Source organism: Megalobrama amblycephala, linkage group LG18 (assembly GCF_018812025.1).
Source record: "Megalobrama amblycephala isolate DHTTF-2021 linkage group LG18, ASM1881202v1, whole genome shotgun sequence".
NCBI classification, from domain to species: Eukaryota; Metazoa; Chordata; class Actinopteri; order Cypriniformes; family Xenocyprididae; genus Megalobrama; species Megalobrama amblycephala.
The window spans coordinates 26,853,499-26,866,211 of NC_063061.1; the positions used below are offsets into that span (position 1 = coordinate 26,853,499).

Consider the following 12,713-nt stretch of genomic DNA (forward strand, 5'->3'; position numbering starts at 1 on the left):
AGGAACTCGACAACATCGATTACTGATGATAAGTAGTATCTGTTGCGTTCCAAATGTTCTGCATTGATTAAAGTTGTGATTTCTTTACTGGTCTGAATCCATCTCTCCTTGTCCCTCCACATAGCTTCACAAGTCTGATGTTCTCTTGACGATGAATGTTTATTAAGTCCTTTCCCAGTTTCCACTGCATGCTTCCAGTCGCAAAATCCAATAATCGTAAATGTTGTGTCTGTGGCAGAGGGCGCTCGAAACGTTCTGCATGGGTAGCAGAATGCAGCATCTGCATGAATAGAGTATTCCAGCCAGTCTCTGCTTCTATACCAGGCGCTGTTAAATGATCTTTTTTTCCCTGAGAAAACACGTGCAGGAAAGTTTTTTAAGATTACTTGATTGGGTTTCTCAACTCCGAGATCCCCTGGTGCTGCCACCTGTGACGACCCTTGCTTGAGACCTTGGCAACTGGAAACGCTGGCCTCTGCACTGTCGGGAGTTGAATCAACGTCTCGCGAACTGCGACACCCAGGGCTTTCACCTAACGTTACATCGCTGCTGCTCTCTCCTGCCAACTTTGGTGGTTTTTGATTAAAGAAACGCCGTATATCCATATCACTGCCACAGCGATCGCTCATCATTTTTTAAATTACAACTAACGTTAAGCGGTAGCGCTATGCTTAGCAAAGCAAACAACCAAATATTTCCGCGCTCACTATCGACAAACCAATCAAATACGTTTAAAATTATTTTTTTTTAAAATCAGACCAAACACATTTTTATTTTTATTCATGAGTTATGTATATACAAAACGATAACTTTTGATAACAGCAGCCTATTGATAAAAAAATTAATAAAAATAAATTGTGCAAACAAGCAAGGAAGGACGGTGAAGGGAGACAGCAGGCTCGTCCAGGGCGGGCACTAGTGACTCACAGGGAGGGCCAGGCCCCCCAATGCCCGCCCATGGCGCCGGGACTGGGTGGGTGGAAGTGGTAAAATGAGAATATCCTTATTCCTTATTAAATGTACAATAAAGGAAAAAAAAAATCCTTATTTTATAATGTATATTTGAGTAAGCAAACCTGTATGGGTGAATTTATGTCAGAAATATGTTAACAAGGCAGTCATTGCTGGTTGACAACACTAATCCTCAAATATTAGCAGGTTTTTATTTTTTAAAAACAACATTGCTGTAACTACATACACATACTACATTCACATGTCGATGTATTACATAAATATTGTAAACCGATGCATGTATTGACTACAAATGACCAAAAATCATGGTTCTGTCTCTCTAACCCTATCTTTTTGAATTGCCGCCGAAGCACTTCCTGGAACTATCTGAAGTCTACGCGAATCACATGACGATCAAGCGTTTTGAACTTCTGTTGTTGCAGCTCTCTCTCTCTATGGCTCTGAGCAAAGCCACTGGAAGGCAAGCCTGCAACTTTTAGCCAAAAAAGCGAAAACATGCATGCTTAGTGATGTAACCCTGAACGAGTGACCTGAAAGAGTATATAAAGTATAGCCTAATATATTATTGTCACGTCTAGTTTTCTATAACTATCGTTTAGTTTGTTTTCCTACATTTTTGAGTTCAGTTATCTTCATAATAAAAAATAGTACTGCTGCATCTAAATCCTGCTTCCTCACTGCTCTTCACAACCAACTGTGACAATAATGTATAATATGCAATGTATTCTTCTTCTTCTTCTTCTTATTATTATTATTATAAGTAGTCGTAGGATATATACTTTATTATACGCTTTCAGGTTCACATCACTAAGTGTGTTCTGGCGTGTGACAGGAGTTGGCACTAGTGAGCATACAATAAAGCCTTGCCACTTTTAATGAGAAGAAGTCAGACAGTACTAACAGTACTGTTCCAACATGCTTTAAAGTGAAAATTTTAGTTTACTGATTTGATGGGTAAGCTAACTGAGGTGAAAACGCAGAACATCCCTGCGTCTCAATCAGCTCCCTAGCTCCCTAGGTCGTGAATCAGTATATCATGAAAATGAATGTGGCCGACTCCCTGATCAGTGCCCTGACTACTGAACTAGGAAATTGATTGAGATGCACCATATGTTTTTCTAGTGTTTATATAATATAAGTAATCGCTGTGTTAGTTTGTAGTTATCTTAAACAAATAACCGCTCTGGCACTCCGGCACTCCCGCGCAGGTACTCCAAGTGCAGATGGCCAAATCCCATTACTCAAGTTATGGTGGCCTTTATCATGATATCAAAAATAATTATTGAATGCATATTAATATGCTGTTGTTCTATAACGGTGCATTCGGTCATTGATTTAATGATTTACACAACTGTTAAATAAAATAATACATATTTAGGTGTGGTTATTCAGCTTGTATCAAATATGTTTGGCTTATAGGTGTGATGCTTATCTTTTTTGTAATACTTGATTGTTTCTCTGAATTTTTTAATGTGAGTTTACTTGCATAAGCCACTTTTCATGAGAAGTCATGCTCTGTAATTTTGTTCTGTAAAAGAAAAGTTTATTTTGTTTTTGTTTCAAATTTAAAGTTGTGTTTACTGATACATGCATCAAAAATAAAATATTTCATCAGAAAAAATACTATCTTCTGTGTGTACATTAATAATTAATAAAAACATGATTCACATATGTTCACTTTACATTTCACAGGTTATTAATGTTTATAACTTATGAATATAAGGTTTGCATGTGTTCACTTTACATTAAGGTTCACTTTCACATGTTATTAATGTTTATAACTCATGAATAAATGGTTCACATGTGTTCACTTTACATTAAGGTTCACTTTCACAGGTTATTAATGTTTATAACTCATGAATAAATGGTTCACATGTGTTCACTTTACATTAAGGTTCACTTTCACAGGTTATTAATGTTTATAACTCATGAATAAATGGTTCACAGGTTTCCACTTTACATTAAGGTTCACTTTCACAGGTTATTAATGTTTATAACATTAATAAATGGTTCACAGGTTTCCACTTTCCATTCATTACATTAATCAAAATAAAGTTGAAAAAACAAACAAACAAACAAACAAAAAAAAAAACAGTTTTTATACACTGCTGTGGACAGACATCATGACCTTTTTGGAGAGTATCATAGGTAAGACAGAAACTTCTGGTAAGCAACTTAGTAAGAAAAGTGGCAGTCATGAGATATTAATAAGAAAACTACAAATACAACATCCTTCAGTCTAATTACGATAGTCAATTTTTGCTGCGTCATGAATTAAGCCAGGAATCTGGTTTTGAGTGAAATAAATGTTAATAAATACATTTATTAAGCATTTATAACATGAGTTAAAATTCCTTTTTATTCATGCAGTTATAACTGCATTATTAATGATTTATAATGCATTTGTAAATTACTTATTACTCATTAACAAACACCTTTATAAACCCTTTACAAAGGGAACCTTAATGTAAAGTGTTACTGAATTTTCATTTTGGGGTGAACTTACCCTTTAAAACTTAAGGGTAGGGACACACCAAATTGACGCCAAAGAGCTAGCACTGATAAAAGCCGACTGTGTTGTCACCTCGCGTCATCTGCGTCGAGGCAAAAAAATGGACATGAACACACCAAGAGAACTACAGCTTACTATCAGCCAGCACACACGTTCTGCGCCTGCGTGTAAGTAGACCACTGTCTATTTTTATTATATTTGAAGAGTTCATTAGTAAAAACAGATAACTTTTTGTAATGACTGAGGCAAATCAGACACAATTATTGGTTAGTTAACCAATAGTTTTAAGCTCACTCTGGAGTCTGTACCCATCCCCCGGGAAGTTTTCAGTTACAAGTTTATTGCGCTGAGGAATGTGGTTGCCGCATGGAGAACAGAGTAGAGACACAGAAAATCTGCATCTTCCCTGCATTTTCCACACAGAACACAGACTCTATGGCATTAATGTATAGACAGACTGTGCTATAAATGATTCCTTCTCAGGAAATGGTATCCATTATTACTGATGTTGTATTGTACTCATTGTATTTACATGTTTGATGATTGTTAAATGTTATGACCTGCACGGTAACTTCAATCATGCCATGTTTAGTGTCTATACGTTCGTAGCGGGAAGATTTAAATGTTTGTGTATGCGGTACATCCATACCTGTGCAACACATCGGTATTAAAAGAATATTTAATAGTTCTGATTCAAGAACTCAGCTTGTTAATCTTTCTGGGTTGTAAAAGCCCTGACAGGAGGGGTGTTGCCACCCAGAATTACAACATCTTCATTGGTCCGGTCAACAACTGAGAGGTGTGACTTTGACCAGAGGTTAAAAACCAGCGAACAGTGCCACTTTTTTTCTCTTCTTCCTTGCTTCTGGACCGAACAAATCTCCTTGCGGCCGGCCTCTCTAGGCCCGGCCGCAAGGCTGGTAGGCCCCTGGCCTACAACACCCAGCCATGTGCTCATCACCCAACAGACTGGCAACAACTTCAGACGATAACGTCAAGAGTTATCCTCAACCTGCAGATCCGACGCTCCTCAGCCTAAAGGCATTTTGCAAGTATCGTACATTTTAACACTAAACAGCAAGTTAGTATTAATTTGTAAGACTTACCTTGCTATTGCTGAAGAAACTGATGATTCCTTTCCAGATTGCCTTTGACATTTCATGTAGCTCTAGTAACAGCATCTCTTCCGGTTCAACACTATCATTACTCATTCTGACTTGCGTGTGTGTGTGTGTGTGTGTGACCCTTTATGTATGTTATGTTATGTGTTTGTAAGTTTAGTTATGTGTTTGTGAGTTAGTTAATAAAGATTGTGCACAATACACGTTTGGTTCTGACTCCGTCTGCTAATGAATTGCCTCTTAAGTGATAGATCCGGACTACGGGCTCTGAGTAGTACAGTACAATAAGAAATATTATTTTTCCATAACTTGGAAATTGACATTTCTTAGAATTAATAAACAATCAACACTGAGCGTTCACTGGACGAACAGGTTAACTGATTGTAATGTTAATTTTAATGTAGCTACGTCCAGTTAATCTGATTAACGGATTTGCATATTCATAATTAATCATAATTAATAATCATAATGAGTTATGAATAATTATTAATATTTCCCCTTTGAGTTAATTTTCGCTACATTTTTTTTAGTTTAGGGTTAGGGTCAGTTTAAGGTTAGGGTCAGGGTTAGAAAAGTTTGTTTCTTAGCAAAAGCAGATAACTCCAACAGTCTCTTTTTGGCAAAAGCAGATAACTCCACATTTCATGTTTCAGAGTTAAACAAAACCAAGTAATTGCTTTGTAATTGCATTTAAAACACACTCAAACACAGGTGTGCACAGAAACGCATACACATACTAACAGATCAGAACACACATACACACACAGGCACGCACATGTGCGCACACACACACACAAAAAGACAACAAAAGTTTCAGCATGTAAGACGTGTATGGTGTACAAGGACTTGCAGGAGTCGAAATTATAAATCCTCGATAGCTTTTAGTCAGCTTTGACGAAACGTCTTTTTGAAGTGACTAGAAGCTTTGTCACCTGACCTGAATACTGCACGCTGATTTGCTAAAACAAACATCAGTTTCTGTACACAAACAACAAGGGCGCTTGTCGGTTTCTGCTGTAAAATGTGAATTTGCGATGCCTTGACAATGACAATGCCGGCTTTTCTGACAAAACATATTTAGGGTTCAGAACGTGCTATATGTGGAAAATAACACATAGCAGTTAGTTCATGTATTTTTTAAAGTGGCGTTTATCGGTTTTTGCAAATGAACTCTTCATTTGTAATTCAGAAAGGGAGACCGGAAATGCGGGCAGGGGCTCAAATGCAAAAAAAAAAAAAAAAGAGGCTTATCAAAAAGAAAATAATGTAGAATGCTTGATTGTTGTTTGCTAATGTTGTGATCTTTTTTTTATGATATGCACAAATAAATTGTTAATGTGTTTCAAGAAGACTTCTGTAACCACAGAACTTAAGCAAGCAAAGTGTAACAGTTCCAGTCATTCCCAGACTCCATTTCCCATAATCCCCCTTTCAATCACCTGCACTCACTCCACCAATCAGCAATCACCCACACCCAGCTGCAGCACATTACCTGGACTATTTAAGCCTCTCTCATTCTCACACTCATTGCGAGGTCTTGTATTACTACGGTTTGCATTTCTGAGCGTTTGTCATTGTTTTTGTCTGCCTGTTATTGACCCAGTCTGTTTCCTGTGTACGATTCTCTGCTGCCTGCCCTTTGGACTATTTGCTCTCTCTTGGACTTGTGACTGATATCTGCCTGCCATGACTTACTGCCTGTTCTTCGACCACGTATTTGTCTATCCTTTGCCGTACCTGTTTGCCACTGTTTGATCATTGCCTGTTTGACCACGAGATCTGTTCAATAAAGCCTGCACATGGATCCCCCGTCTTGTTACACAAAGTCTGTTCCTATAGGTGTGAAATGTCTTGTCTGACTTGCACAGACAGACAGAAACCCCACAAAAGTTACGACAGAAAATACGACAGTTGTCGCATTGCTCTGCATTGTGCTGCAACAGCATGATGTTGTCTCCACTGGATGCAACAAAGTGACTGTTGCAAATCCATTTGTTCTTCATGTCAGAAATAGCGCGAGCGCTTGAAATGTCGGAAGTAGAACGAGGCATCAGTTTATTTTCGAGAATTTGTCGTGACGCACTCATCCATTGTAGACTTATAATGGGTTATATTTTCTTTTGTCATGTTGGCGCAGCCATTTGTGTGAGCAATAAACAGTAATTTTAATAAATTATATGGAGGAAAAACACACACACATCACTCGGTTTTCTGTTACCATCAGAGATGCAGGCTTCTGAACCGAGCGCTGATAACAACTTGGGTTGTCCTTGTTCTCTTTAGTCCGGATGACATGGCGTCCGTTTTCCAAAAAGAACTTCAAATTTTGATTCGTCTGACCACAGAACAGTTTTCCACTTTGCCACAGTCCATTTTAAATGAGCCTTGGCCCAGAGAAAACGCCTGCGCTTCTGGATCATGTTTAGATATGGCTCATACTGTACAGTATACCATTGTAACAATATAACCATTGTAAATAATATAATTGAGTGCTGATCGAATGAAATGATACCTTGTATCAACATGTTTTACATCTCTGATGACACACTGGGTTCTTTAATAAAGCAATGGCACCTTGGTTATCTTCAAAGATTTGTACTGGCTCATACAGACAGTCATTTTCCATGCTGTTCAACAACTGTACAAGATATATACTTTCCAGTGTGGTTGTAGCCAGTGCCATATACTCTGCTTTACATGTAGACAAAGCAACTTTGACTTCCAGGAAATCAGATGGCCATTTTGAGCAAGACTAAAACTGTATCCTGTCATACTCCGCCTGTAATTTAGATCTGATGCCTAATCAGCATCACTGTATGCCACAAGTTTAAGTTTTCCTTCACTTTTCTTGTAACAGTTCATGATCAGTTGTACCTTTTAAGTACCTCATCACATGTTTAACTGTAGACCAGTGTTGTTCATTTGGACCAGACAGGTATTGAGATAGATTACTGACACATAACTTAGATCAGGTCTAGTACATGTCATCAGATAGATCAAACTACCTACAGCCTCACAGTACCTTTTAGGATCAATAGGATCACCATCACTGTTGTAGTCAAGCTTTTGCTCACATGGTGTTGACCTGTTTACAGTCTGACATATTGAATCTCTCTAGTACTTTTGAAATGTACCTTTTGGAGCATGCAAATAAGCAGTTTTTACATCCATCTGATGGAGGTCAGGATCATTTTGTGCCGCCATTTGCATCAAGGCTAAGTGATATTTGCTGTTGGGGAGAAAGTCTCCTTGAAATCTACACTCATCACTTGTCTGTAGCCTTCAGCTACATATCTGGCCTTTTATGCTTCAGTCTCATTTACATTATTTTTGATAGCAGATGAGACTGGCGTGTCTATTTTAGGTATCGCAGGACTTAAATTTATGGTAAAGACTGTATATTTTATTATAATTGTACAAAAGGCCAGGTTGTCTTGATGTCCCCGATTCTTGATGATGATTCTTGATGAAAAAAAAAAAAAAAAAAAAAAAAAAAAAAAACTTCTTACTCCTATCCTTTCACTTCCTCTAATCCCTCTCTATTGTATTTTAGGATAATCTGAGCACTGCCTATAACTTGTATTATGAGCACTTCTTGTCTATTTGCCTCGTCATGACGACTCGCTTGTTGTATTCCTCACTTGTAAGTCGCTTTGGATAAAAGCGTCTGCCAAATGAATAAATGTAAATGTAAATGTAAATGATTCTGACCAATCACAACGCTTGATGTTACCGCAACATCATCAGCACTGAAGCGAATTATGCTGCCTATAGCGAGGTCAGAAACCTCTCAGATTTCATCTTAATCTTAATTCATCTTATCTTAATTTGTGTTTTGAAGATGAACGAAGATTATACGGGTTTGGAACGACATGAGGGTGAACTAACCCATTAAAATGGCAGACTCCCTGATCAATCTCCTGAATATTGAACTAGGGAGCTGACTGAGACTCACTCTAAGTGTGCACCATTATCACTTGCTGGACAGTAAAACAGGTAAAAAATACCACATTGAAAAAAGAACCCAAGCCAGAATCTAGAGACCAGAACATCACAGAGACTCTTTAGGCTTGGACCAGTAAGCAAGCACCTAGCAACCATTCAGAACACCATAGAATTTAGTTATGCTTGTATTTTTCAGACCTTTTTATGCATTTTATCAGTTCATGCATTCCCTGGGAATTAAACCCACGACCTTGATATTATTACCGCCATGCTCAACTGTTAGCTACAGGAGTATTATTGTTGATATTTGCTTGCTCCCACTCACTGACTGAATGTCTGTCAATGTTCAGCAGCATTTAGACCTGGTGAGCACTACAATCTTCTTAAGCACTTAGGTTGAAAACTACAATTTTGTCATTAAACAGACTCGGAAAACAGAGACAGTCTTTCCCGCAATGGCATCACTCATATCCTCTCCGTGTGCAACAATGCCAAGCCTGTGTTAGAGGTAAGAACAGTGTTCCACAGAGACCACAGGAAGATAATTTTTCCATTTATGCTCTGGCACTGTAATGTATTGACAATAAGGAAATGTAACTTCTTAATGGTACGTGGAGCTAAGTTCAGGACAGTTTGAGGCATGTTTTGTATGCTTTAAACATGTTCACAAAAAATAATGTGAATGTATAATAACTTTAATCTGACAAGATGTAGTGGTTTATTTATAGGAATGTTGAAACTGAATGATGCTGCTTGTTGCATTAATTTCAGTATGTGTGTTATGAGCAGCAGGGGGCAGCGATGATAAACTGTACAGCTGTTGTTCATTTAACCTTTCATTATGAGTTCCCCCTAACAATTTTATCATACACACAACATATGGGTTCTTTCCAGAAACAAACACATAAGCACTACAACACTTAAGCACATTTGAGAAGGTGTATTTTAACTATCTAATTGTTTTTGCTCTCTCCATTAGGACATGACCTATCTGTGCATTAATGCAGCTGATGCCTCCAGCCAAAATTTGTGAGTCACATTCACTGCAGAAGACACAAGCCTTTCCCAAACACACACACACACACACACGCACACACAAACACACACACACACACACGCGCACACACAAACACACACACACACACACACACACACACACACACACAGGTTTGTTTTGCTATCTTAGTGAGGACATTCCATAGATGTAATGATTTTTATACAAACTGTATATTCTATCCCCCTACACTACCCCACCCCTAAACCTACCCATCACAGAAAACATTCTGCATTTTTACATTTTTAATAAAACATTGTTTAGTATGTTTTTAAAGCTATTTTAAATATGAGGACTCATGAAATGTCCTCATATTTAATGTTTAAATCGTAATATCAGTGTAATACCCATGTCATTATACAAATTTGTGTCCTCAATCACAAAAACGCATACACACACACACACACACACACACACACACACACACACACACACACACACACACACACACACAGAATCAGAAATATATAAGATTTATACCAGAATGACTTTCTCAATTTGTATAAACTTTGAATCATATTTAGAATGGCTCACTCACTGTAGAATTTGTCAGAGTAATTTGAAAACTACAGCTGTTCCTCACAGTCACATGACTCTCTTATGATGGCAGAATTATAACGTAATTAATCTCTGTGTGTGTGTGAGTGAGTGACTGAGTGTGTGTGTGTGTGTGTGTGTGTGTGTGTGTGTGTGTGTGTGTGTGTGTGAGTGAGAGAGAGAGAAGAGAGAAATTTCTTATTCTTATTTCTTATTCCTTGCATTGGAATATGCCTACTGCCCTACTATATAAAAGGCAAAAAAAGGTATGTGTATGTTCAAATTCACAGTATTCTTTAAACAGTCTGCAAAATGTACCCAGATAACCTCCTACTTCTGCCAAGATTCTGAAGTGTGCATCCGATAGACACTTGATTATCTCATGAGGCCACAAGAGAGGAGTTGAAATTGGCTGTGAAGTGACGCAATTGATGATTTCACATTACATGGCAGATGCAATGGGCCTCATTTATCAATCTAACGTAGAAACGAGCGCAGAAATAGTCTTACGACAGGGTTCACATGTGATTCATCAAACATTCGTATGTTGGCAATTCTATCGTACGAATGATCGTACATTGAAAAATGTGGTGGCTGAAAACAATCGTCATTTAAATATCACGCCCCTAAAAATTCACGGTTTGGAAGCCTCCCTCCTATAGTTTATGACACGGAGAAACATAACCTGGCCAAGAAGAAGAAGTAATCTTATGAATGAATCTTATACCAATAATACCTGTTAACCTTGTAATCGCAAACAATTACATTAATTTATGTCAACATAAAATGTGCTTTATTGGCATGATAATTATTACAATGTATTGCCAAAGCATTTCTATTTTTTTCTAACATGAACATTTACATTTACATTTACATTATTTTATCCAAAGCGACTTACAAGTGAGGAATACAAGCGAGTCGTCATGACAAGGCAAATAGACACAAGAAGTGCTCACAATACAAGTTTTAGGCAGTGCTCAGAGTATCATAGCTACAATAGAGAGGGATAAAAGGAAGTAAAAGGATAGGTATAGGTATTTTTTATATGTATTTTTAAAAAAAAAAAAATTATTTTAGGATGAGGATAAGTGCTCATGAAAGAGATGGGTTTTCAGCTGTATTTTGAATAATGCCAGGGATTCTGCATTCCGGATGAAGGCAGGAAGATCATTCCACCAGCAAGAGACAGTGAACAAGAATGTCCTGGAGAGTGATTTCATCCCTGTCTGTGATGATACCAAGATCCTTCGCTCATTTAATGAGCATAGGCTTCTGGTAGGAGTGTAGACTCGTAAGAGTGAGTGGAAGTAGGAGGGTGCTGAGCCTGTGGTAGATCTGTAAGCAAGCGTCAACGCCTTGAATTTGATGCGAGCAGCAAGTGGTAGCCACTGTAGAGAGATGAAGAGAGGCGTGACGTGTGCTCTTTTGGGCTTGTGAAAGACAAGACGTGCTGCAGTGTTCTGAATCATTTGTCAAGTCAAGTCAAGTCACCTTTATTTATATAGTGCTTTTTACAATGTAGATTGTGTCAAAGCAGCTTTACATTGATAACTGGTACATTATTTTGGCTGCACAGCAGCTCTTAAAGAATAGTGTCAATGTAGGCAGATTAAAGCACTGTTAAATATCAAATATCAAGTCAAATGTCAAGTGTCCCCAACTAAGCAAGCCAAAGGCGACAGCGGCAAGGAACCCAAACTCCAACAGGTGACATCAGGTGGCAAACAAGTGGCAAATAGGTGTTAAAATGGAGAAAAAAATCTTGGGAGAAACCAGGCTTAGTCGGGGGGCCAGTTCTCCTCTGGCGAACAGTGCTTTGTTACGACTCAGGTTGCTATCATAAGTCCGATAGGATCGCAACATTCATTGTATTTATAATTTATAATTTATTTGTAGAGGCTTGATTGTGCATAATGGCAGTCCAGCCAGAAGAGCGTTGCAGTAATCAAGCCTAGAAATGACCAGGGCCTTTGTAATGTGGTCTTTGAAGGTCAGTTGGTCATCAAAGATTACTCCAAGATTTCTGGCCGAATTTGATGAGGTAATTGAGGATGTACCTTGTTGGATCCTGAAATCATGCTTTAGAGTCGGATTGGCAGGGAAGACGAGAAGCTCAGTCTTTGCCAGGTTGAGCTGCAGATGATGTTCTTTCATCCATGCCGAGATGTCCGCCAGACAGCTTGAGATTTGTACAGCTACTGTGGGATCATCTGGTTGGAATGAAAGGAAAAGTTGTGTGTCATCAGCATAGCAATGGTAGGAGAAACCATGTGCCTGTATGATGGGACCAAGTGATGTAGTGTAAATGGAGAAGAGGAGGGGTCCAAGAACTGAACCCTGAGGAACCCCTGTGGTCAGTTGATAAGCTTTGGATATCTCTCCTCTCCAGGCAACCCTGAAAGACCTTCCTGTGAGATAGGATTCAAGCCAGTGAAGTGGAGTACCTGTGATGCCCAGTGATGAGAGGGTGGACAGAAGGATCTGATGATTCACCGTGTCAAAGGCAGCAGATAGATTTAGCAGAATGAGAACTGATGATTTGGAATCAGCCTTTGCAATCCGCAAGGATTCA

At 38.4% G+C, this 12,713-nt stretch overlaps 1 protein-coding gene across 1 annotated transcript in view; it reads left to right on the forward strand.

The window, feature by feature from the left end:
* The first annotated feature begins 3,095 nt into the window (after positions 1-3,095).
* dusp22a (dual specificity phosphatase 22a) overlaps positions 3,096-12,713 on the forward strand; it is a 112,994-nt gene continuing 103,376 nt past the window's right edge. Inside the window, exons 1-3 of the mRNA XM_048165479.1 lie at positions 3,096-3,120; positions 8,976-9,058; positions 9,530-9,579. Coding sequence (XP_048021436.1) covers positions 3,096-3,120; positions 8,976-9,058; positions 9,530-9,579 — 158 coding nt within the window. The remainder of the gene's footprint in view (positions 3,121-8,975; positions 9,059-9,529; positions 9,580-12,713) is intronic.